Source organism: Jaculus jaculus, chromosome 1 (genome assembly GCF_020740685.1).
Source record: "Jaculus jaculus isolate mJacJac1 chromosome 1, mJacJac1.mat.Y.cur, whole genome shotgun sequence".
Lineage (NCBI taxonomy): Eukaryota > Metazoa > Chordata > Mammalia > Rodentia > Dipodidae > Jaculus > Jaculus jaculus.
The window spans coordinates 315,348,832-315,375,798 of record NC_059102.1 but is presented as its reverse complement, the minus strand read 5'-3'; the positions used below and the strand labels follow the sequence as shown (position 1 = coordinate 315,375,798).

General features: G+C 45.9%; 1 protein-coding gene across 2 annotated transcripts; it reads right to left on the bottom strand.

Annotated features, from left to right (window-relative positions):
• Positions 1 to 432: 432 nt before the first annotated feature.
• On the bottom strand, positions 433 to 24,632 carry Cd244 (CD244 molecule). 2 transcript variants are annotated; one of them, XM_045139009.1, is made up of 9 exons: positions 24,316 to 24,632; positions 12,065 to 12,373; positions 11,700 to 11,975; positions 9,644 to 9,745; positions 9,139 to 9,206; positions 6,379 to 6,462; positions 4,183 to 4,245; positions 2,786 to 2,842; positions 433 to 743 (listed from the first exon to the last, which is right to left on the bottom strand). In XM_045139009.1, the coding sequence occupies exons 1-9, from the start codon at positions 24,371 to 24,373 to the stop codon at positions 654 to 656; spliced, it is 1,107 nt and encodes a 368-aa protein (XP_044994944.1). In that variant the 5' UTR covers positions 24,374 to 24,632; the 3' UTR covers positions 433 to 653. The 2 variants fall into 2 exon arrangements, with proteins under 2 accessions (XP_044994944.1, XP_044994949.1); XM_045139014.1 differs by lacking the exon at positions 9,644 to 9,745.
• Positions 24,633 to 26,967: the final 2,335 nt, after the last annotated feature.

The following is a 26,967-nucleotide window of genomic DNA, read 5'->3' as shown; positions in this document are numbered from 1 at the left end:
TCGCTCCCTCTCTTTCTCTCTGCTTGTAGTTTTAAGAAAATCATTTTCCCAGGAAGCAGAAAGAGGTAGGAAGATCGCTGTTCATTCTAGACCAGACTGAGACTACACAGTGAGTTCCAGGTCAGCCTGGACCCTGCCTTGAAAAACAACCAAAAAAAATTGTTTAAAGCATTTTTTTTTTTGAGGGAGAGAGAGAGAGAGAGAGAGAGAGAGAGAATGGGCACAGCAAGGCCTTCAGCCACTGTAGACAAACTCCAGACACATGCACCATCTTGTACATCTGGTTTATATGGGTCCTGGGGAACCAAACCTAGGTCATTTTGCTTCACAGGCAAGTGCCTTCACCACTAAGCCATCTCTCCAGTCTAAAAAAATCATTTTTCAAACCCAAACGTAGTGGTGCATGCCTGTAATTCCAGCACTTGGGAGTACCAAGAGTTCAAGGTCATCCTCAGCTGCATAGCAAACTTGAGACCCTCCTGGGCTATATGAGATCTTGTCTCAAGAAAAAAAGTCTTTCAAAATAAAGTATACGCCATGAATACATTTGTATATTCCCTCCAGACTAGGAGTTGCTCCTTAGAGGTTCATGGGACATCACCCCTTGTCCGGTTTCCAGAATCCATGCTCATGTGTAAGAGCAGCGAGAATATCTACAACAGTGAGGAATAAATATCAAAGCTCTCCAGTTCTCTGCGGCTCAGTCTGGAAGGGTTGTGGGCTTTGGAGCTTCTCTTTCCAACCTGCAGAAGGAAAGAAGAAATGTCAAGTCTTCACTCTGGAAGATCCTTTAAAGAACCATGTGGGTATAGGTTACTACCCCCGTTCTCTAGATTGAGAGAAAAACTCGGAGCCTATGACTAGCTTGAAGTAAAGGAAGGACTTGAATTCAGTTCCTCCTGCTCGAGTTCTGTTAATGATCATGCTTCTTCCCCTGCCCTTCACGGTCCTCCACGCTGTCTTGTCCCATCCAATCTACTCTGGACTGGTTGGTTGACTTGAATGTTGGGCCTTCACCAAATAGCAAAAAACCCCACAGGTACCCACCCAGCCTCTCCTTTGACTAAAGACAGCATTTTCGGGATGGAGAGATGGCTTAGCAGTTAAGTGCTTGCCTGTGAAGCCTAAGGACCCCGGTTCGAGGCTCGGTTCCCCAGGTCCCACGTTAGCCAGATGCACAAGGGGGCGCACGCATCTGGAGTTCGTTTGCAGAGTCTGGAAGCCCTGGTGCGCCCATTCTCTCTCTCTCTGTCTTTCTCTCTGTGTCTGTCCCTCTCAAATAAATAAATAAATAAAATACTTTAAAAAAAAAAAGACAGCATTTTCATCACACCATGGGTTTAGGGGATTATCAGATGAGGCTAACAGCAGGGTGCTGTCTGTACCTTAACTTCTCTGATGTAAATTGGAAGTATAGAGGCTGAAGATAGAGAGCTGGAGAGATGGTTTAGTGGTTAAGCACTTGCCTATGAAGAAGACTAAGGACCCTGGTTCAAGGCTCGATTCCCCAGGACCCACGTTAGCCAGATGCATAAGTGGGCGCAAGCGTCTGGAGTTTGTTTGCAGTGTCTAGAGGCCCTGGCTCGCCCATTCTCCCTCTCTCTCTATCTGCCTCTTTCTCTCTCTGTCACTCTCGAATAAATAATTTAAAAAAAAAAAAAAAAAGAACTCATGGTAGATTGCTTGCTTAGCCTACCCAAGACCCGGCTTCTATCACCAGCACTGGAGAGGCAGCAGCTATATATACCTTATATATATATGGCTATATATACCATATATATATATACCTTATAGCATTCTGTGAACATTAAATAATCCATGTGCAGACACACTGGCAAAATCCCCAATAAGCCAGGCATGGTGGCCCCCACCTTTAATCCCAGCATTCAGGAGGCAGAGGTAGGAGGATCGCTATGAGTCTGAGGCCACTCTGAGACTACATGGTGAATTAATTCCAGATCAGCCTGAGCTAGTAAGACCCTACCTTGAAAAAACCAAAAATAAACAAATAAAAAAATAAAAATTTAAAAGGGGGCTGGAAAGATGGCTTAGCAGTTTGGCCTGCAAAACCAAAGGATCCCGGTTCAATTCTTCAGGACCCAGGTAAGACAGATGCACAAAGGGGCACATGCATCTGGAGTTCATTTGCAGTGGCTGGAGGCCCTGGCACGCCCATTCTCTCTCTCTCTCTCTCTCTCTCTCACACACACACACAAACAAATAAAATATATTTTTAAAATCCCCAACAAATGTTGAGGCTCTCTTTCTTTCTCCCATTCAGGCCTAATGGCATCAGTTTAACTACCAGATTTGGCATCACCTTTGAACAATGTCCACCTCAGCAGAGGCTTAAGATCACACGTTCTGAAATGGCTGCTGATGGCTTGTTAACCTTAGAAAGTCATTTAGAGTCACTTCTTTCCCCCTCTCTGACCCTCTTCTTCCTCCTCCCCACAGACACCCTTTAAAGGGGATATCTAGTTGACAACCTATAACTATGAAACCAGCTTGGGAGCAGGCCTAAGTTAAAACCTAAGCTGGCCAAAGGTCAAACTTCAATTCATAATATGACCTTGAATTAGACTCTCACTCCTTGAGGACCTCAGTGTCTTTGTTTCAAACATGAAGATTTGGGGGGAAAAAAATGAAGATTTGGTTTACACGGTCCCTAAAATCCCTACAGCTGCGGGTGGAGGGTATATTTTGCCTAAGTATGCCCTAATGGCTATATCTCAGGGACGTTCACAAACACTAAACCCACTCAGAAGCCATTCTGGAATCTTACCTCTTCATACACAGTGCAATTCAAGGCAGGACTGTGGTTCTTCTTCTTGGATACAGACTAGAAATTCAGAGGACCAACAACGCTTAAGTTCCAGAGAAAAGATGTCATATGCCAAAGTACAGCCAAGGCTCAGAAGCCCCTTAAGCTTTCTTCAATCAGAAAGTGAAAAGAATCTATCCCAGGAGTTAACAGTGCTGCTTATGGTCTCCAGGGAAGCACAATTGCATTCTGACCTATGATATAATGTTCCTGAGCCAAAGATGAATGTATCCCATACCCACATACCACTAAAATCCAAACACACATTCCTAATGTACACACACACACACACACACACACACACACACACACACAATCCCTCAGGCTATCTAAATGGACATATCACCTCAAACCATGTATCTCTCCAACACACCCCCAAATATAAGCAATTCGGACACATACATAAATGTCAGCCCTAGCACATGACCTGAAGGCAGTGGTTTGTGAATCATTGGACGTACTTTCGATAACATGTAGAATTTTTTTAATATTGTATAATAAGTCATGTAAACATGCTACCTGTGAACACTTATATGTCCTCATATTGCAGCATTGGAAGAAAGTGAATGGAAAGTTAGCAAACTTCCCCCAAGTTCCTTTAAACACCCAATCACAGACCTGCATACATTCCATGGTGTTATGGAATTCCAACTGCCCATCCACTCTAGACAGCTATGGCTCCATACCATGGTTCCAGCCACAGAGAATGCACTCTTCCCATCCTCTCCCACACCAGTTAAAAGGACAAGCACGAGCCTCGGGTCCCAAGTCTGCAGTGCCAGGTCCACACAAAAGCTATGAGCTGAACTTGGATCAGCATTTGAGTGGACCGTGACGGCTGCCTCTGTCCAGGAACCTCCACCTGTGGGTGACTGACCATAAAGGTCAGCCCAGTATCCTTCTAGTGTAGTCACACTAGCTCCGGGCCGCAACCCCTTACTCACCCCTGCCTCACACGCCTCTCCTGCATCATTCATCATAACCTCAGCTAGCCTACTAAGGATTAAGGGTCTGTCTGCACAAAATGCCTCTTTTCTGTCCCTATACATCACTAATCACAAAAAGTCTAACGAAGTCCTATAGTCCATTGTTCTTTGACTCTTAGAACTATTTTTTTGCTCCAGACAGAATTAGAAAGGCATTTCTCCTCATTGGCCCCTTACATGTTGTTACAGTCATTTAATAGAAGCTGCACGGCTGCTCAGGGTGGAGGACAACTCATTGGGACACACATGCACACATACTGTACACACACACACACACACACACACACATACACACACAGGCAGACCCGAGTATACACACACTAAGTACACCCCCGCATCAATAGCGCCCCCCTGCCAGAGGAAGAGACTCACCTTCCTGGAAAACTGGACTACTGAATATAATGTATTTGCAGAGTCTTGTGATGTAGAAGGAGACTAATGGAAGAGAAATAAACATATTTGAGGAACAATGACCCAGTATTTCTTAAGATTGTCATTTCCATTCTTCTGCCTCAAACCTTAGCCCAGATAGAAGCTCTGAATGTCACTAACAAGAAGCCTGGACCAGCGGGGAGGTCAGGACCAGAATGCTAGTCCAACCCTCTTGGTAATAACTGCTAGCTACTATCTGTTGAGCACTTATTTCACACATGCATTCTCCTTTAGTCCTTATATCACTCCTATAAGATAGAAATGACCAGAATGTGTCTCCTGTTATTGATGAGGTTACAAAAATGTAAAAAGCCCCAGTACGATATATTATATACGGTAGAAGCAGAATTCAAACCCAAGATTCTCCAGGGCTTCCTTAACAAATCAATGCCCCTCTTTGGTAACATGCCTTCCTTCTCTGGACCAGATGTGTCCTCCAGGGCAGGGAACGCTCTTCCTGTTAAGCTATTCTGCAGGACTGGGGGAGATGGCTCGGTGAGTAAGGCGCTCACCATGCACGATCAGAAACTTCCTCACTGTCCACCACGAGGTATTTTCCCTTGGCCGAGAACTCCTGCCTTGGTCATCAATCAAGTCACTTTAGCTGTCAATATTAGAGTATGCCTTTCCGGTTCATGGGGAAATTCCTGTATTCTCGGGATAGTAGAGGCGTGGCAGGGGAGGTAGGATGGAAATTTGGAAATCATTATGGCCTTGAGCTCATCAGACAACGTCAGCAGGTTGCCATGTAAATTCAAAGAAAATAGAGAGCTGGGCATGGTGGTGCAAGCCTTTAATCCCAGGCAGAGGTAGGAGGATTGCCATGAGTTCAAGGTCACCCTGAAGCTACATAGTGAATTCCAGGTCAGCCTAGGCTAGAATGAGACCCTACCTCGAAAAACCAAACAAAAAAAAAAAAAAAGAAGAAGAAGAAGAAAGAAAGAAACCAGACATTATTGTAAAGTCTAAATGAGATTTAAAAAAAAAGAAGAAGCCAGTACACATCTATTATTTTCATAAAAATAGTTATAATGGACAGCAGGAATAAATAGGACAAGGGCCCTGATTAAATAGAATGAGAGAGAAAACAACAAAAGTTGTAAAAAAAAATTTTAAGTGGGGGGAGGTTGGTTAAAGTCTTTTTTTGGGGGGGTTCAAAGTAGGGTCTAGCTCTAGCCCAGGCTGACCTGGAATTCACTATGGAGTCTCAGGGTGGCCTCAAACTCACGGTGATCCTCCTACCTCTGCCTCCTGAGTGCTGAGATTAAAGGCATGCGCCACCACGCCCAGCCTAAAGTCCATTTTTGAACTGGAGAAATGGCTCAGCAATTTAAGGCACTTGCTTGAAAATCCCAACAGCCCTGCTTCAATTCCCCAGTGCCCATGAAAATCCAGATGCACAAAAGGGTTCACGCATCTGGAGTTTGTTTGCAGTGACAAGAGGCCCTGGTGCACCCAAGCCCATTCTCACTCTCTCTCTCCTTGCAAATAAATTTAAAAAAAAAAAATTGCAGGATTTTTTGAGGTAGGGTCTCACTCTAACTCAGGCCAACCTGGAATTCACTATGTAGTCTCAGGGTGGCTTCAAACTCACGGTGATCCTCCTACCTCTGCCTCCCGAGTGCTGGGATTAAAGGCGTGCACCACCACACCCGGAGAATTAAAACACTTTTTAGAAAATATTGTTCTCAGCTGGAGAGATGGCTTGGCAGTTAAGGTGCTGGCCTGAAAAGCCTAAGAATGCTGGTTTGTATCTCCAGGTCCCATGTAACCAGATGCCAGTGACGCAAGTGTCCAATGTCACACATGAGCACAAGGGGACGCACATATCTGAAGTTCGTTCACAGTGGCTGAAAGGCTCTAGTGCACCCATTCTCTCTCTCTAAAAGAAAATAATAAAATACTGTTCTACAATCCGACCCACACCTTCTGGCAGGTGTGGAAGGAGGAGCTGCGAGGACACTGCAGAGACACACTCATCTTGTCAAACAACTTGAACTGAACCTGAGGCTAAGCTGTCCTTTGGCCCCATGGAGCACCAACATTTCATTCTGCTATTCCAGGATGGAAATTCGGGGTGAGACCTTTGGAAGCCCTGCACACTGGAATGAGTAGATTAGAGAGGCTACAGGGTACCTGGCACTGGATCATGGAGTAGATAGTGCTTGTCTCTCCGGGGGGTGACTGCTCCTGCGTCTGCTCCTGCGTCTGCTCCTGCGTCTACAAAAGCAGTAAAGGGACATGGTCAACCGGTGTAGACAACAGCTCTGTCTAGGCTCCCCCATGAGGAAGAAGATGGGAAGAGTGAGGAGAGCCTCATCACTGGAGAGCCAGAATGAAGAGAGATAGGAAAAAGAATAATTGACAGAGGAATAGTTAGTATCAGCAGCATGGAGCCATTCAGTGTCACAGGATCCAGACAGCCCAAGGGATTCCTTGTCCCTTCCCCTCCTTTGGTGCTTTAGAACCCCCTCTTTGCCTTTACTGGCTTTTGGAGCAAATTTGCCAGCATAGCCACTGATAATAGGCAGAGCACTAGGTAAGTTTGTGATCTGAATCTTTTTCCTCAGGGCCCTGAAATTCACAGGATCTAGACATCTTAAAGACTTAGCAATTTTAGGGCTGGAGAGATGGCTTAGCAGTTAAGCGCTTGCCTGTGAAGCCTAAGGACCTCGGTTCGAGGCTCGGTTCCCCAGGTCCCACGTTAGCCAGATGCACAAGGGGGCGCACGCGTCTGGAGTTCGTTTGCAGAGGCTGGAAGCCCTGGCGCGCCCATTCTCTCTCTCTCCCTCTATCTGTCTTTCTCTCTGTGTCTGTCGCTCTCAAATAAATAAATAAATAAAAATACTAAAAAAAAAAAAAAAAAAGACTTAGCAATTTTAAAACCCCTCCCTACTTTTTATTTACTTATTTATTTGCAAGCAGAGAGAGAGAGAATGAGAATGGGCACACCAGGGTCTGTAGCAACTGCAGATGAACTCCAGATGCATGCGCCACTTTGTGCACGTGGCTTACGTGGGTACTGGGGAATCGAACTCAGGTCATTAGGCTTTGCAGGCAAGTGCCTTAACTACTGAGCAATCTGTCCAGCTCTCAAGCCCCTCTCAAGATCTAGCCTTCATAACCAGCTTGCCCTTGGCCTCAAACCAGCTCCAGAGCGTTATCGTGCTAGGGGGAGCTCTGGGCCCAAGGCCAAGGCTAGGGAACACATGGCCCTTCCTGCCTTCCCTGCCTGCTCATGCCTGTTCCACGGGTGATTTGGGATGGCAGTACGACACGGTGCATGTCCTAGAGACCACAGGGCCAGTCAGGGCACTGATAGTGGCCAAAGAGGCCAGAGGGCTCATTAGACAAAGTGGAAGCTGAACTTCCCAGAAGCAAGAAGAAGCAGAGAAATGTTCCCCATCTTGGCAGCTGGAAGGTCTTGGACATCCACAATGAAAAAGAAGTTGTGGCTTTTCTCTTCTGTCCATATATGTGTGAATTGACTCCAAAACTGTCAGAGCTGGGTCCCAAAGTGAGACCACATGAAACTTGAGATGTAGGCATTCATCCAGAACCTGGCGACAGTGGACAGACCAGATGGCTAAGGCCAGGCAGGGAGGAACCCTAAGCTAGAAGGAGGCCAGCAACTTGAGGCCTCTTCTACATGTGCTCATTTGGAGGGGAAATGGGTATTTTTTGCAGGCATTTGGGCATCAGCGAGTATAGGTAGATGCATGTGCTTTCAAACCTGATAATAGTGAGAGACATGGTCTCCTTTTTAATTTTCTTTTTTTTTTTAATTTATTTATTTGTAAGCAGAGAGAGAGAGAAGTGGCACACCAGGGCCTCCTGCCACTGCAAAGGAACTCCAGGTGCATGTGCCACTCTGTGCATCGGGCTTTATGTGGGAACTAGGGAACTGAGCCCGGGTCTTTAGGCTTTACAAGCAAGTACCTAAAGCACTGAGCCATCTCTCCAGCCCTCCTTTTAGATTTTCGCTCCCCAGTATTTCACTGCAGAGACAAGGAAATGGGCTAGAAGAGCTCCCCTCATTTCCATGAAGGAAATAAACCTGAGGGAAGCTGTCTGTTCTGTGACCAGAGTGGAAGAGCTGCGTAGATCTTCTCCAACCAGGCCGCAGGCACAGGAGTGGAGAGGGTCCTTCCTGCCCAGTTCCACCACCCTCCCACCAGCTCTGTCTGACCCATCTGGACCTTCCCCCTGGCCCTGTCACCACATCCTGCCTTAGCCAGCAGCACAGTATAAAGGCCTCTGCAGACCCTTTGCAGTTTCTTCCTCTTCTATACCCCTGGGGGACAGGAAGAGCTGGCTCCTGTCCTGAAGAGAAGTAGGGAAAGAAGTGGCCCGAGGAAGAAAGAGCCCTCCGGCTTATTGGCTCTGTACCAGACTGATTGCCCTCTCCAGTACCTCAGCCAGACTTGGGACTCTCCTTCCCAACTGGCTATGAACGCAGATCACCAAGACAGCTCCTAAACAATTATGCTTTGGCCATTCTTGCTGTGCAGCCTGGTTAACTGATGAAGGGAGCTGCGAAGGTAAGGTCTTAGAGAGAATATGGCCAGAAGTAGTGTGCTCAGGAAGGTTCTGTTCCTCCTGGCCCTCAGCCTGCTGGTGAGACCTGACAGAAGTGGGGATGTCATGATGAGACTTTGGCAGATGCTCTCCTCGCTGCTGGTTTCTGTTGTGTTCCAACCCTCTGTACCGGTGCAGGTCAACACCAGCCCCCCCAGCACCCCCCTTTGCACTTCTCTGTTCCATTGGATTGCCCCTTCTCCTCTTGGGCCAGAACTATGAAACTGACAGGGAAAGAGATAAAAGAGGGCTGAGAATCACTTTGAGAGGACAACTGTCCAGTTCTCTTTGTCCCCCCCGTGACCTAGAATGCCCTACTTGATTCTTCCTCATTTGTATGTTCTTGACATCTTCATATACTGTCATGATTTCCTTGGGGCTGGTCTCTGTGAAAGAAAGAAAACCAAGAACAGAGCTTCAGAAACCTTCACAGGGTCTCCTGCCCAGGCTTCCACTTCACAGAACCTAGTCTACCGCAGACAGCCAAGATCCTAAACCATGACCCTAGAAAGCCAGCAGATTAGCGCTGATCCCAGGATACACAGAGAACTCAGTAAAGCAGCCACCGCTACCCGCCTCCAAGCTGGGAGATTCGCAACCAAACCCAGTGCCTGTGGGCACATCCACAGCTCGGGACCACTCTGGGACTCCCCTGCAGCCACCACAGCAGCAGAAGAAAAGACCCTGAGGTCACCGGTTGTCCTCCGCCGCCCATGCATCTATATAGCCCAGCCCTCCTCCAGTAGAGGAGCCCAGCATACTGGGCCAAGCCTCTGGTCCCGATGCCTCAGGCAACAGCACCCTTCAGGACCCTTCCACTTACGTGACCGCTTCCTCTTCCTCCACATGCAGAAGCAAGCGAGGGTGCCGAGAAACAATATGAGTAGAATTATGATGGACACGAGAAAGGGCAGAAATCTGGATTCTGAGAGATATAAAAGGGAGGAGGACTGAGCCCTTTCTTTCCCTCTTCCTGCCTCCCAGAGGCTCACTCAAGGCCCATTCTCCTTCCTAGTGGCTGATCTCACATCTTACGAATTTCCCAGTGTTGTCCCTCTGCTTAGTTAGGTCACTTTTCCTGAGTGATGCCAACATTGTAGATACTAATATCTGATAGAGATGATCCAGCTTAGAAATTCCAGAAGATCTGTGCTGCTAATTTAACTCTCTGACCCTCAATTTTCTTGCCTATAAAAAGGTACATAGGGCCGGGTGTACTGGTGCACGCCTTTAATCCCAGCACTAGGGAGGCAGAGGTCGGAGGATCACCATGAGTTCAAGGCCATCCTGAGACTCCCTAGTGAATTCCAGGTCAGCCCGGGCTAGAGTGAGACCCTACCTCGACAACAACAACAAAAGGTATATAGGTAATGTTATCTACTAATGGGGCTAATTCTATGATCTGGTATATGTAAAGCATCTTGCCCAGTAACTGTCATATCTATCTATTGCTTTTAATTCACTGGATACCTATGTGCCAGGCAAGTTTTCCATTATATCTTTGTGGTGGTTTGAATGTAACCTGCCCCCCATAGACTCATGGACTTGAATGATTAATCCCCAGTTGGTGGAGGTGTTTGGGAAATTTTTGGAACTTGTAGGAGGGGGAGCCTTGCTTGAGGAAGTATGTCACTGAGGGCAGGCCTTGAAGTGTGACAGCCCAGAACCCCTTGCTTTTGCTACTTCTTCCCTACTGATGTGACAATGGGACTGTGGCTGCCTGCTCCTGCCATACTCTCCTGGGAAACACATACACCCTGATGTATATATAATACATCAAGCAAGAGGAGGAGGAGGAACATAGTGTCACAGGCGCCAACCAACTTGCTCTTTTTGTTTGTTTGTTTGTTTGTTTGTTAGTTTTGTTTTGTTTTTCAAGGGTCTCACTCTAGCCCAGGCTGACCTGGAACGCACTACTTAGTCTCAGGGTGGCCTCAAACTCATGGTGATCCTCCTACCTCTGCCTCCCGAGTGCTGGGATTAAAGGCGTGCACCACCACGCCCGGCTCTAACTAGCTCTTTACAAACATTGCCTCACTTAATCTTAACAGCAGTCCTGTGAGGTACTTATTTTATCACTTCCATTTCAACCCCCCCCAAAAAAAAAAATGAAACTCACAAGTTAATGAATTTGCCTGAACTCCCAGAACTAGTAGGTGAATGATGAAGCCATACTTGACATAATCCAAAACCCAGTGGTCTTGTCACTACACATTGTCTCGCTCCTGTTTCCTTTCTTTTGTTTTTTTTTTTTTTCTTTTGTTTTTCCAAAAGTACTCAGTTTTGTGGCCCCAGTCTTGCTGTAAGATTCTGCAGGACAGAGCCTGCCTACACAGGCTGGGTTTGGTTTTACTGTAATTCCCATGCTGATGGCACATTAAGTCTTGTCTAATTTCACACTGATACCAACTTGACTCAGGTCACTCTCAGGATTAGGTAATACATACTGAACTTTCCTAGGTACCTTGTCATTTTCCTGATCTTCCCCCTGATCCAGGGTGTCGCTGCCTCCCAGAAAGCTCCCTGGCCTGAGGTTATAAGCTATGTCACTCAGAAAGAATCAGGTCTCCAACAGTCTCTCATCCGAAGAAAAAAATGGTCAGAGCCATTACAGAACTCACCAAAGAAGCAGGCATGCCCTATGTGGAGGAAAATCTTGCATCTCCAGTAGAAGAGTAAAATACAATTCTCCCTAGACTAAGACATGCCTGTATTTATAGATGCTCTGTGCAGAGGCCAGGCCTCTGTGGAGGAAGAGCCATGGGCACAGGGCAGGGGCAAGGGAGCCAGGTGATCTCACACCCGAGTCTCTCTTGCATGAGTCTGGTCGTGAGGTCCAGCACCACAGCCCCTGCTACAGCCCAAAGGGCTCCACTTACTCAGAGAGACACTCAGACAGGCCTGGGTGAGGCTGAGGGTGTGGCTCGCCCAGCTGACAGCGTTGCTAACATTGCAGGTGTACACGCGCAGGCCGCTGGCATCTGTCCGCCCCTCCAGGTAGGTAAAGTTCCTCTGCGTCGAGATCAACTTGCTCCCTCTGTACCAAGTGTAGGTCACATTGTCATCTCTGGTGACCAAGCAGGACAGAGACACTTCACATTTCCCTTCCTCCAGGGCCTTCCCCTGCCCATCCAGGCGGGGCTTCTCAACATGATCTGCAAGCAGAGATTCTGGTCAGAAAGGTTCAGGAAATACAAGTTCAATAGTAATCCGAGGGACAGAAGAAGCAGAGCTGGAAACTCACCAAATATAGAAACCTCGAAGTTTATAGTGCAAACTTTTCCAAAACTGTTGGTGAACTCCACGACATAGAAACCACTGTCCTGTGGTGTTGCTGCCTTGATGTGAAAAGCTAAATTGTTGGCTCTACTCAATGCCAAGGATGAATTTTTCTCACCCAAAGAATTTGAACTCAGGCATTCATAATGTGCTGGATGTGAAGACCGTCGCTTTTTCCATAGAACAGATTCGCTCCCTGTGGGTGGGTTAGTAGGCCACAGATGGAGAGGTTTTCCGGAGAGGCCAACCACGATTTCAGTGTTATCTAGGCATTCTAAGAAAGAAAACCCAGGCTGAAAGGAGCTAAGAGTGTGAGGCTGAGCAATGTGAGAGGTTGCATCTGACTTCTCTTAAGCTCATAAGATGAGAGCAAGTGTAACGAGCCCTGAGCCTATGAAAAACTTAAAGTGAACTTCCTCTGTCTACCTCGACTTCTCCCCAAGCTCTGTCCTCTTGTCTAAAGGAAACATAGACCAATAATAATAGCTAGACTACTTACTATGGAACAAACAGGTTTCAAACATGCTTGAAGTACTTAGTTTCACAAGAACCTGATGAGGGTCTTACCTTCAATTTTATAGGTAAGGAGACCCACTCAGGAGGCAGAGGTGGGAGGATAGCCATGAGTTCAAGGCTACCCTGAGACTCCATAGTGAATTCCAGGTCAGCCTGGGCTACAGTGAGACCCTACCTCTAAAAGCCCAAAAAAAAAAAATTAGAGTTTAAAATACATTTGATTTGGCTTTAGTCTCTTTCTCTCTTGCCCTCTCCATCTGTCTATCTATCTATCTTCCTTCCTTTCTTTCTCTCTCCCTCCATATCTAAGTCAAGGTTTCAGTACATTGACCAAGTAACTGGAATGATATACATGTGTCCCCATACTCAGCTTGTAGGGAATGAATTTTTAACCACATCATTATGAACACCAGGTATGATATGACTCCTTCCATCGTAGTTTAATGTGAAGTGTCCCTTGCAAAAGACTCTTGTGCTGAAGGCGTGGCCCCAGGTGGTGGCACTATTGAGAAGTAGCTGGATAATGAGGGCACTAACTTCATCAGTGGGCTATTAAGAGGTGGGGCCAACAATAAATACTTTTAAAACTATTCAACATCCATAACTATCAGGTAAGATAGCATCCTACCCCAATCAGACTGGCTATCATCAAGAAAACCCAACAAGGGGCTGGAGAAATGGCTTAGCAGTTAAGGCATTTGCCTTCAAAGCCTAAGGACCTCAGTTCGATTCCCCAGGACCCATGTAAGCCAGATGCACAGGGGGATGCACGCATTTGAAGTTTGTGTGCAGTGGCCGGAGACTCTGGCATGCTCATTTTCATTTTCTTGCTTCCTCCCCCACCCCAAATAAATTAATTACTTAAATATCTAGACTGAAAAAAAAAAAAAAGAAAGAAAGAAAACCCAACAAATTCTGGCAAGAATGTAAGAAAAGAGGAACTTTTAAAAAATATATAATGCAGGGCTGGAGAGATGGCTTAGTGGTTAAGCGCTTGCCTGTGAAGCCTATGGACCCCGGTTCGAGGCTCGGTTCCCCAGGTCCCACGTTAGCCAGATGCACAAGGGGGCGCATGCGTCTGGAGTTCGTTTGCAGAGGCTGGAAGCCCTGGCGCGCCCATTCTCTCTCTCTCCCTCTATCTGTCTTTCTCTCTGTGTCTGTCTCTCTCAAATAAATAAATAAAAAATGAACAAAAAATATTAAAAAAAGAAAAAAAAAAATATATATATATATATAATGCAGCCAGGCGTGGTGGCACATGCCTTTAATCCCAGCACTTGGGAGACAGAGGTAGGAGGATCACCGTGAGTTCGAGGCCACCCTGAGACTCCATAGTGAATTCCAGGTCATGTGAGACCCTACCTCAAAAAAAAAAAAAAAAGAGAGAAAGGAAGAAGGAAAGAAAGAGAAGGAATTCTACTGAACTCCTTATACAAAGCCAGCATCACCAAGATACCAAACCCAGACAAAGACAGAAAAAAGATAATTACAGAGAAATCTCCCTCCTGAACATAGATGCAAAAATTCTCAATAAAATATTGGCAAACAGAATACAAGAATATATCAGAAAGATTATTCACCCTGACCAAGTAGGCTTTATTCCAGAGATGCAGGGATCATTCAACATACACAAATCGATAAATGTAATACATTATATTAATGGACTGAAGTACAAAAATCACCTGAACATCTCAATAGAAGCAGAAAAGGCATGTGTGGTGGTTTGATTCAAGTGACCCCCATAAACTTAGGTATTCTGAATGCTAGGTTCCCAGTTTATGGAGATTTGGGAATTGACACCTTCTGGAGGGAGTGTATTGTTGGGGGGAGTATATTACGGGTGTTATAGCCAGCTTCCCCTTGCCAGTGTTTGGCACACTCTCCTGTTGCTATGGTCCACCTTATGTTGGCCAGGGGTTAATGTCCATATTCTGCTCATGCCATCGTTTCCCTGCCACTATGGAGCTTCCCCTCGAGTCTGTAAGCCAAAATAGATCCTCTTTTTCCCACCAAGTGCTCTTGGTTGGGTGATTTCTACCAGCAATGTGAACCTGACTGCAACAGCATTTGACAAAATCCTCATCCTTCCCTGGTAAAAGTTCTACAGAAACTGGAATAGAAGGAACATATCTCAATATAATAAAGGCTATTTATGACAAACTTACAACCAACATAATACTAAATGGGGAAAAACTTTAAGCTTTTCCACTAAATTCAGGAATAAGACAAGTGTGTCCACTGTGCCCACTTTTATTAAATATAATATTGGAAGTCTTGGCTATAGCAATAAGGCAAGAGATACTCATAAAAGGGATACAAATTGGGAATGAAGAGATCAAATTATCATTAGTTGCAGATGATATGATTCTATACATAAAGGACCCTAAAGTCTCTACCAGCAAACTGTTAGAGCTGATAATCACTTTTAGCAATGTGGCAGGATACAAAATATACACACAGAAATCAGCAGCTTTCCTATATACTAACAACAAGCAGGCAGAGGATGAAATCAGGGAATCTCTTCCATTCACAGTTGCCTCAAAAAAATAAATAAGTACCTTAGAATAAACTTAATCAAGGAAGAGAAGGATCTCTATAATGAGAACTTTAAAACACTGAAGCAAGAAATTGCAGAAGACTCAAGGAAATGGAAAGACATCCCATGTTCTTGGAATGGAAAAATGAATATTGTGAAAATGTCAATCTTACCAAAAGCAATTTATACATTTAATGCAATCCCTATTAAAATTCCAAAGGCATTTTTTCACAGAAATAGAAAAAAAAACCTAAAATTCATTTGGAAGCACAAAAAAACCTCAAATAGCCAAAACAATTTTAAGCAACAAAAATATGGCTGGTGGTATCACCATACCTGATTGTAAGCTATATTACAAAGCCATAGTAACAAAAACAGCATAGTGTGGGCACAAAGATGGACATGTAGTCAGTGGAACAGAATAGAGGACCCAGATGTTAATCCAGGCAGCTACAGCCATCTGATTTTTTTTAATATTTTATTTTTATTGATTTGACAGAAAGAAGTAGAGGAGAAGGAGAGACAGAACGGGCACACCAGAGCCTCCAGCCACTGAAAATGAACACCAGACACATATGCCCCCTTATATACCTGGTTAACATGGATCCTGGGGAATCGAACCTGGGTCCTTTGGCTTTTCAGGCAAACACCTTAACCACTAAGCCATCCCTCCAGCCCCAGCCATCTGATTTTTGACAAAACTGCCAAAACTATTCATTGGATAAAAGACAGCCTCTTCAACAAGTAATGCTGGGAAAACTGGATATCTATGTGTAGAAGGATGAAAATAGATCCTTGTCTTTGTCCATGCACAAGAATCAAGTCCAAATGGATCAGGGATCTTAATATCAGACCTGAAACTCTGAAATTGCTAAAGGAAAAAGTAAGGGAAACCCTTCAACATATTGGCATAGGCAATGACCTTCTGAATATAACCCCAATTGCTCAGGAAGTAAAACCACTTATCAACCACTGGGATCTCATGAAATTACAAAGCTTTTGTACAGCAAAGGACGCTGTGAATAGAGCAAAGAGACAACCTACAGAATGAGAGGAAATCTTTGCCAACTATACATCTGACAGGATTAATATCCAAAATACACAAAGAACTAAAAAAACAGCCTGGTGTGGTGTTGCCCGCCTTTAATCCCAGCATTCAGGAGGCAGAGGTAGGAGGATCACAGTGAGTTCGAGGCCACCCTGAGACTACATAGTTAATTCCAGATCAGCCTGGACCAGAATGAGACTCTACCTTGAAAAAAAAATGGGGGGCTATGGGACTAAGAAGAGAATTCTCAAAGGAAGAAATACAGATGGCATATAAACATCTAAAAAAGTGTTCAACATCCTTAGCTATCAGGGAAATGCAAAACTATTTTGAGATTCCATCTCCTGTCAGAATGGTTACCGTCAAGAAAATAAATGACAATAAATGTTGGTGAGGATGCAGAAAAAGGGGAACCCTTCTACACTGTTGGTGGGAATGTAATCTGGTACAGCCATTGTGAAAATCAGTGTGGAGGTTCTTGAGACAGCTAAAAATATATTTACCATATGATCCAGCTACAGAATTCCTAGGTATATATCCTAATGACTCTTCTTTGTACCTTAGAGATACTTGCACAACCATGTTTATTGCTGCTCTATTCACAATAGCTAGGAAATGGAACCAGCCTAGATGTCCCTCAACAGATGAACTGATAATAAAGATGCGGTACATTTACACAATGGAGTTCTATTCAGTGGTAAAGAAAAATGAAATTTGCAGGGAAATGGATGGATCTGAAAATGATTATACTAAGTGAAGTAACTCAGGCCCAGAAAGCCAAACATCACATGTTCTCTCTCATATGTGGATCCTAGCTATAAATGTATAGACTTGTGTGTGAGCTGGAACCAAAAACCAGTAGCAGAGGCCAGTAAGCTAGAAAAAGGCTATAAATGAGGGAGGAGAGGGAAGGGCTTAAGGGGATGGTATCGTATATATGTAAGAACAGATTACAGGGAGGGGAAAGGCCTAAGAGTAGCCGGGGGAAGAGATTTTGTTAGAAGGGTGGAGGTGAGGGTCAATCAAAATTCAAGATATTCTGAATAACACATATGAAAACCTACTTTTTTGAATAATGGCACATCCAGAAGCCATAGATTGTTACTAGAACATTTTCATTGCCAGGGATGGGATACCTTCCAGTGAGTTGTTGGCCAGGGAGGTCCCTGTTGCCTCCAAAAAATTACAGACTATTGCCAAGACCCTTGGTTTCTTTTTTTTTTAAATTTTTTGCTTATTTATTTATTTATTTATTTGAGAGCGACAGACATAGAGAGAAAGACAGATGGAGGGGGAGAGAGAGAGAATGGGCGCACCAGGGCTTCCAGCCACTGCAAATGAACTCCAGACGCGTGCACCCCCTTGTGCATCTGGCTAACGTGGGACCTGGGGAACCGAGCCTCGAACCAGGGTCCTTAGGCTTCACAGGCAAGCGCTTAACCACTAAGCCATCTCTCCAGCCCGAAGACCCTTGGTTTCTTATGAGAAACAGATGGTAAGACCCTACCACTGAAGATCTCACATGTCCCGGTGGCAAGGTCACTGAGAAATCAAGCTGGTGCTGAGCAGAAAACCTTCTCCCTGTAGACCAGCCAACTAAAAGCTAGAAAACAACTTCACAACATGTAGCCCTATGGGAGACAGACGTCATCAGCAGTGAAAACAGTGGGCACCAGAAGCCTCAAGTTTGGCCAGACAGGCCAAATGACTGAACAAGTGCAATAGTGGCATGTCTGCTCTAGGGGAAACCAACTGCTATCTAATTGGACAGGAGGCCCAGTCTATGGGAGGGAATACATGCCTGGTACTGAAAACCTAATAAAAACCCTATGGCAGGGGAGGTCATGAGCTTTATGGGTATAAAGCCTGCTCTTGTCTGGCTAAATGTATATGTTATTCTCACCAAAGTGCCCTGAAAACACTGCACTTAATGTTCACTTGGGAGGCAGAGGGAGTAGGATCACCATGAGTTCAAGATCACTCTGAGACTACCTAGTGAATTCCAGGTCAGCCTGGACTAGAGTAAAATCCTACCTTTGGGGGAATAAAAAGGAAGAGAGGGAGTGAGAAAGAGAGGGAGGGAGGAAGGGAGGGAGGGAGGGAGGGAAAGAAAAGGAGAGGAAAGTGGGGGGAGGAAAAGATATAGGCGGGAAAGGGAAAGGAGAGGAGAAGGGGGATAAAAAGGAAAAAAGGAACTAGGAAGATTTCCCAAGTATCATTTGGGTCTTCAAATGGGAGGGAGATGAGTTAAGAGTGGAAAACTAGAGCTGGCAGGAACAGAGTAATGAAAGCATCATGCCCTCTCCACGGGGCTGTTTGTGAGAGAAGACACAGTAGATTGGCACTGGCGTTAGGGAGTATGGGAAGGGTTGGAAGACTCCTGTTGTCGTCAACTCCACGTTGCTGAAATGAACATCCAAATCAGACACAGTTTATGGGAGGAAGGGATTTATTTCAAGCTTACAGATCCAGGGACAGTTCCATCAGTGGCAGAAGAGGCTGGCTCCCATTCCTAAATCTAAGCAGAGAGACACCACCAAACAGCCAGCACCACAAACCAGCACAGCTAGAGTTCAAAACCTCTCTGCACACTTTAGGCTGAAATTCAGATCCACCCCCAAACACACCTTAGGGCTGGACCCCAGGATCCACTCCCAGTTATACTTTTTCCATCCAGGTGGCTAGAAATCCAAGTTACAAGCTTTAATAAAACACCTGAGTCATGGCCTGGCTTGGTGGTGCACACCTTTAATCCCAGCAACTCAGGAGGCTAAGGTAGGAGGATCGCTGTGAGTTTGAGGCCAACCTGAGACTACATAGTGAATTCTAGGTCAGCCTGTGCTAGAGTGAGCCTTACCTAAAAAAAAAAAAAAAAAAAAAAAGCTGAGTCTATGAGAAACATACTCAATTTAAACAACCACAGCACCCTAACCCAAGCTTTCATTTTCAAAGAGAAGGAAGGCCTGGAAGACATGGTAGTAGGTCAGAGTCACTTTAGGGGGAATGAAGATGCTATGGGCCTGAAACAAGAATTCCAGAACTTTGAGAGCCCAGCTGGGCTTAGAGGCTATGAATCTTTTCCTCTCTGTTACTGGATGTTCTCTCATAGCCCCCACGCAATCCAATGAAGGAAGGAGAAAGACAATTGAGTGTACTTTCTGAATGGGCTGGAAAGGTCTAAGGTGTGGTGGACACAGTGGAGAGGCAAGAACTGTGATTGATTCAGAGAGGCCTTGGTTCTTGTCCCAGAAGTGCACATGCCAAAAGAGGAAACAAGAAATGCCAATACAAAAAGATAACAAGAGAGGGAGAGAAGAGAGAAAATAACCAAGTCCCCACACGCTTAAAGTGAGCAGTGACAAGGCAGCAGAGGAGTTGGGGTGCTCAGAGAGAGAGCCACAGCAGATTCCGGTGGTCAGAGAAGGCCACAGCCTCTGTGGCTGCTTCTGCTCAAAGCCGTGGGTGTTCTTTTCCTGTGGTTTAGAGCGGATGAGGCAGAGCAGTAAGTCTGCAGAGGAAGGGCAGGAGCCAGCTTGCGAACTCTGCCACAGCCTCAGGAAGAAGTGGACAGCAAGGACAGAGGATGGTCAAGGGGACCATCTGAGCAACACCCAGCCCGGTGCCTTCCAGAGGAGTGGCAGCCTCGCAGCCCAGAGGGGACCAGCATTTGCTCAGCTTCCTCCAACCTGGACCTACTAGTCAGAGGAAGGGAGAGGCCAGAGCCCCTATGGAGATGGGCAGGGAAGAACTGGAGGGAGAGCGTAATTTTCACCAACCGACCAAAGAAGGCTGAGGTTTCCCTGAGCTTGGGTTTGTGTTACATACCCAGCTTCGGAAAGCAAACAAGACAGGTGGTCAGTGCTGAGAACTACGGGAACAGAGCCAAGATCTGCAGAGTATCAGAGCAGGGCCAGCACTAGTCAAGACAAACTCACCATGCACGCTTTGAATCCCAGCACTTGGGAGGCTGAGGAAGGAGGATCACCATGAGTTCGAGGCCAGCCTGGGGCTACACATTCAGTTCCGTATCAGCCTGGGCTAGAGTTAGACTCCACCTTTAAAAAAATCCTTTCAACTTAGCTCCACATACTGGCCACAATAACTCCATGCCTCAGACTAGCCAATTCCTTCCCAACTATCAAAGGCTTAACCCATGCGTACTCCTCAGCTCTCTGAGTTAGCTCTCTCTAAACAACCGCTGTGTTTGCCTGCACGTCTTTGCCCAGACCTTGGGTTTTCCTTCAGGATGCATCCTCTGCCTGGGTTGCTACTTCAGCCCCAGTTGCTGATCTCTTGTCTTCAAGGCCACTTCCCTGGAGTCCCCAACCAAGGGAGCCTCCATCTTCTCAGCTCCCTTTTGCTCCCAGTGTATCTTGCCTGTCAGTGACACTGAGCCACCTTCCCTCAAAGTTACTGTGGCATTCACCTATTCACATGTCTGAAACTGACTTCCGTATTCTCGTGGAGTTGTGCCTGTGTATGTGTATGTGCGTGTGCCTGGGCAATGGCACACGTGAAGGTCAGAGGATAACGTCAAGGTGCCCGTGCCCCAACTTCTTTGAGATGGGGTCTCTTGCCACTGTAAACAAACTTCCGGACTGCAACTTAAGTGGCCGGCAAGCTTTCAGATTCGCCTGGCTCAACTGCATCCAGCTTTACATGGGTGTGAAGGAATTAAACCCTGGGCCGGCAGCCTTTGCAAGGAGGTATGCTGAACCATGACCCAAGCTCCTGTCTAAAATATTCTTTTCTAAAAAATACATTTAGCTTTTGTTATGGATGGAGGGAATGCCAAATAAATAAAAAGAAAATGAAATTATATATATGTATGTATGTATATATGTAAATAAGATATACATATAACTTACTTACTTATTTGTTTGTGTGCATAGGCATGCCAAGGTGAAGTATTCTTTTTTCTTTTTAAATATTCTTGAGGATAGAATCAGCATGCTGCCCCACAAAATCTTGCATGGTTTTCAGAACACAGTAAGGGTTGCATGACTCTGTTTAATTAATTCATTGCATAACACCTCTCACTTAGCTCTCCAAAGTGGGTCTAACGTTGGGATTTTGTACATAATATCAGAGACACCACAGAGGTGTGGATCCTTAGGTGTGACCACTCAGCTCACAGACTCCATATCACTGCAATTTCATTGCCCAGTTGAAGCCCACAGAGTAAGAAAGAAGCTTCCCTTGCTGGGCGTGGTGGCGCGTGTGTTTAATCCCAGCACGCAGGACGCAGACATAGGAGGATCGCTGTGAGTTTGAGGCTACCCTGAGACTGTGTAGTGAGTTCCAGGTCAGCCTGGAATACAGTGAGACTCTGTCTCAAGAAAGAAAGAAAGAAAGAAAGAAAGAGAGAGAGAGAGAGAGAGAGAGAGAGAGAGAGAGAGAGAGAGAAAGAAAGAAAGAAAGAAAGAAAGAAAGAAAGAAAGAAAGAAAGAAAGAAAGAAAGAAAGAGGAAAGGAAAGGAAAGGAAAGGAAAGGAAAGGAAAGGAAAGGAAAGGAAAGGAAAGGAAAGGAAAGGAAAGGAAAGGAAAGGAAAGGAAAGGAAAGGAAAGGAAAGGAAAGGAAAGGAAAGGAAAAGAAAAACAAACAGAAACCAGCTTCAATGAAGCAACATGGAACTCCCATGCATTGCTTGGCTCAACCACTTCAGAAAACAGAATCTACCCTGGAAATATACCCAATAGGTATGTAAAACAGGCTTATAGCCCATTGTCAAAATAGCAACAAAAAAGTTTGAAACAGCTCAGATGCTCATCAGTAAAATAAAAACTAAATTATGATATAGGTATGAGATAAAGTGCTGCATAGCCATAGCCATGGAAGTGATCGGTTACAGGCAGTAATATACAAACCTCATAAGATACTGAGCAAAAGAAGGCAGGAGTGCATACTATGTGATTCCACTTAGATTGAGGTGAAACTAACCTATGAGTTACAATGCTACTTATGTTTGTGGAAGAGGGAGGGGCAATGATCTGGAGTGAGCATGGGGTGCTTTCGAGGTAGTTACAATCACTCACTAAGATGAGCATTTGCAATTTGTTCACATTTCTGTACGCCTACCATGTTTCAATAAGAATTGCTTTTAGCTGGGCATGGTGGTGCATGCCTTTAATCCCAGCACTCAGGAGGCTGAGGTAGGAGGATTGTTGTGAGTTCAAGGCCACCCTAAGACTCCATAGTGAACTCCAGGTCAGCCTGGGCTAGAGCAAGACCCTACCTCACAAAACCAACAAACAAAAAAAAGTGGTGGGGTGGTTGTTCTTGTTTTTTGTTATTCTTGTTTTATTTAGGTTTGGTTTGTTTTTTGGGGGGCGGGTTGGTTGTTGTTTTGTTTTGTTTTTGGTGGTAGTAATATTTTGAAGTCGGACTTCACTTCTAGTCCAGGCTAACTTGGAATTCACTGTGTAGTCCCAGGCTGGCCATGAATTCACTGTGATCCTCTTACCTCTACCTCCTGAGTTTTGGGATTAAAGGCATGCACCATCACAGCCCTGCCCAGCTAAAAGAATTGTTTTTAAAGACAATTGCATGCCTACCTCTAGAGTGATTTCAGCAGAACTGGATTCCCTTTGGGTCCTCTGAGCCCAAATCTTGCTCCTGTGTCTAACTCCTCCTACACTCACACCCTCCTAGAGGAGATGCCATGAGGAAGAGATCAGTGAAAATGACTCCCTGAGCCTCCCTGGATCCCCACAGAGCGGTAACAACCAGACCCAGCTCCCCAAGATGCAAGAGTCGCAACACAATCCACATAAGCCACTGCAACCCTTAGAGATAATTAGTGCGACATTGCTGCGTCCTTCTGGTCCAGCAGGTCTCCCCAAACACATATGCCGTGGCTTTTTCCTCACTGATCTCAATATCTAGCCTAGTGCCTGGTACAGAGCTGCTTACCCCAGCTTCCGAGGAGGGGGGATGGAGACAGAGAGGAAGTGTTACTGTGGAAATAAATATGCCTTAAGTCCCAGAACTCAGGAGTCTGAGCTACTGAGTTCAAAGCCAGCCTAGGCTGCTGAGTGAGTTCCATCCAAATCCGACCCTGCCTTAAAAAAAAAAAATGCAGGGAGGAGGGCTGGAGAGATATGCCAACCATTAATGTATTGCTTGCAAAGCCTAAAGACCTGAGTTCAATTCCCCAGTACCCATGTGAAGCCAGGTGTACAAAGTGGTGCATACATATGGAGCTCGTTTTCACAGTGGCTGGAGGCCCTGGCGCACCCATTCTGTCTCTCATCTCTCTCTCTCCCTTTGCTTGCAAATAAATACATTTTTAATATTTTATTTATTTATTTATTTATTTGAGAGAGAGAGGAAGAATGGGCACACCAGGGCCTACAGCCACTGCAAAGGAACTCCAGACACATGCCCTATCTTTTGCATCTGGCTTACATGGATCCTGGGAAATCAAGCTGAGGTCCTTTGGCTTTGCAGGCAAGCGAATTCATTAACCACTAAGTCATCTCTCCAGCCCTAAAAACATTTTCAAGTGAATGTAGTGTGTGTGTGTGTGTGTGTGTGTGTGTGCACACGCACGCATGTGCATGTGTTGAGAGGCTACTTAAGCCAGATGTTGTTCTAGACTTGACAATACAGTAGTGAGCAAAAGATTAAAGGCCTAGTCTTAGTGGGCTAAAGAGGAGTCTAGAGTGAAAAATAAATAAACTAAAATAACTGATAAGCAATGTGATAGATAAGACTGAGATGAGGAACGTGGGGAGATTTCCAGTAGAATGAGATCAGGGTTGCAAGGTGGAGTGCCGGCCTTTTCAGTGAGGAAAGCACTGAGGAGAATGTGGGTTTGAGGGATGCCATGGACAGGTTGAAAGAGCAAGCTCAGGACCAAGGATGGAGCTGCACCTCAGGGAGGGAGAAGAGAGGCATGTTGATGCCACATCCCAGCGAACACATCATCCAGATCCGCAGAAGTCTGTCCTTTACTTACGGGGAGTCAAAGTCTCCCCCATCCCTCCTCTTGCTCCCTAGATCCTAAGTGACCATGTAGATGACCTAATCAGAGGCTCTGGGTTCTGATCTCACAGATGGGCACAACCTTGAGCCCATGCCAGTCCCCACCAGACACCAGGGCAGGGCTCCTTACCTTGTCCCCCGTGCCCCTGGAGGAGCAGGGTTGCCAGCAGGACAGCTTGCCCCAACATCCCCACAGAACAGAGGGCCGCAGTTGGGTCCCTGTCCCCTTCAGGCGCTCAAGCTGTTGACAGGCTCAGCAGTCAGTCAACAGGGACTTGGTGGGACAGAATGGGAGAAGCAAAACTGCTCTGCTGCCTGTCCAGCCACAGTTTCCTCAACCCGGGGCTGTTCACTTCTGCTGTGAGCTGATAAGAAAGCCTCAGACCCTGGGCCGGCTCTGACAGTCCCCACAAGCTAAGCCAGTCGACGACGCTGTCTCAAGCAGGCAGGCGTATGCTCAGAGTTCACAGTGACTCTCAAGGGAAAAAAAAAAAAAAGGTTAGATTTCATGAGCCCAGGGAGTGTCAGACGGCTGTGAAGCTAACATTGCCAGGATGATCTCTCCCACAGAAATAACTTCGGTCTTTTTCAATATTGAATAATGAAAGCTATTACTGCACTAATGGTAAGGCATTCCTAGGGTATATTCTGGACCAGACAATCCTTATCTACTGTTAAGGTAACTGACTAAACCTTACTGATCCAGGGCTTCAATGTGGCGCTAAGTGAGGAGCTAGCAACCCAAACTTCACCTCCCTAAAAGCAGGAACCCTAATATGTGGCCACAGAATCCAGATCCAGACAAAAAAGTCCCACATCACATAGGCTTATGCTCCCCCCCTCCCAAAGGGCTTAGAAACAACTCTCTTCCTCTACTGGGTGGTTTGCTTTCTTGCTCCAAACCCACCACTGTCTTGGCTGGTGTTACATAAAACTTGGGCCCAAGAATTTGTGTGTCTCAGTCCCCTATTGTGAACCCCAAACCTAACCAAAAAAAAAAAAAAATAGCTTCAAAATTTTATCTACCCCAGCCTAGATGTAACATTCAGAGAATAGATGCCCAAGAAACATCCAGATCCCCTCCAACCTACTAGCAATGTAGCAACACCTACAAGTGGAGTGAACAGCCATCGCCCCAAACTGCCCAGCAACAACACACACAGGGGATGAGAAAGGAAGAGGTTTGGGGAGAGTGTGGGCTGAGAAGCAAAACCTTAGATAGGTGGGTGGGTGCTAAGGTTAAAGGAAAGCAGTATATGGTAACTTGAATTTTGTGGGTGCTAGAAAAACCTAATAAGGCAGTCAATTTATTTATTTATTTATTTATTTATTTATTTATTGAGACAGGATCTAACTCTCTCTCAGGCTGACCTGGAACTCACTCTATAGCGCAGGCAGGCTTTGAACTCACTGTGATCAGCGTATCTCAGCCTTCCAAGGGCTGGTGCACCACCACACCCAGCTAGCGTATTATACTTTTTTTTGTAAGAGTGCTTTTGCTCCAAATTCCCTCCTTGCCTCTCTTCCTTCTCTTTCTTCCTTCCAGAAAGGATGAGAAGTCCCATGTGCTGCCTACTCCCGTGAACACTTGGAGTCCATCCAGGCGGTTTTGGGTCCCTTTGGAGGTGTGGGGACAATGGCATTCCACCTCCCACAACACTTGCGTTCAAGACCATACCAGAGTTCATGACTTTTTTTTTTTCTGTTTTTGCTTTAGCAACAGATACTTTCAGTTCCCTCCAAATCCACCCTTCTCTTTTTCTTCCCTCTCCCCCCCCCCTCCCCCCCCCCCCCCCCCCCCCCCCCCCCGCCAAGTAGAGAATTTACTCAAGCCAAGGCTGACCTGAATTTCACTATGTAGACTCAGAGTGGCCTTAAACTCACAGCGACCCTCCTTCCTCTGTCTGGGGTTAAAAGCATGTGCCACCATGTCCAGCCACCCTTCTTTTGTTTTTTCTGTCTTTGTGAGATTTTTTTTTTTTAATTTTTATTTATTTATTTGAGAGCGACAGACACAGAGAGAAAGACAGATAGAGGGAGAGAGAGAGAATGGGCGCGCCAGGGCTTCCAGCCTCTGCAAACGAACTCCAGACGCGTGCGCCCCCTTGTGCATCTGGCTAACGTGGGACCTGGGGAACCGAGCCTCGAACCGGGGTCCTTAGGCTTCACAGGCAAGCGCTTAACTGCTAAGCCATCTCTCCAGCCCCCTTGTGAGATTTTTAAAAAGTGCCCTGCCTCTCTTTCCTCCCTCCCCACAGCTATGACATGCAGCATCCCTTTGTGCCCAGGTCTGTGATTTCCATTAAAGAAACTGACGAACCTGCTGCCCAGGGCCTAATGAGACTTCCTCCCAACCACCACCTGCGGCCCCAGCTACAGACTGCTTTCCTTGCTTCACTTCCCCACTTAGGCTTGGGCAGCAGTGCTCAATTCCCCCTCACCTCACGTAACAGACGTCCCATCCAGAGCCCCTTCCTCACAGCTCCCACAAGCTAAACTGCTCCACTCTGTCTCAAGCAGGCGCATGCTCAGAGGTCACAGTGACTCACCGAAAAGGTTAGATTTTGCAAGTCCGGGTAGTGTCAGCCAGCTGTGAAGTTAACATTGCCAGGACGACCTCCCACAGAAATAACTTCAGTCTTTTTCAGTATTTAGTAATGAAAGCTATTACTGCACTAATGGTAAGGCATTTCTAGTGTATGTCCAGGACCTGCCTAAGCCTTACTGTCCCAAGGCTTCAATGTAGCCCTGGGTGAAAAGTGGCAACCCAAACTTCACCTCC

Bases quoted from the DNA above. Each gene is read 5' to 3' on its own strand.
- Cd244 (XM_045139009.1), bottom strand. From the start codon at position 24,373: ATGTTGGGGCAAGCTGTCCTGCTGGCAACCCTGCTCCTCCAGGGGCAC. The intron at 4,246-6,378 runs GTACCCTGTAGC...CTCTTCCATTAG, and splicing joins ACTCCATGATCCAGTGCCAG to TCTCCTTCTACATCACAAGA. The intron at 2,843-4,182 runs GTGAGTCTCTTC...CTGAATTTCTAG, and splicing joins TAGTCCAGTTTTCCAGGAAG to TCTGTATCCAAGAAGAAGAA.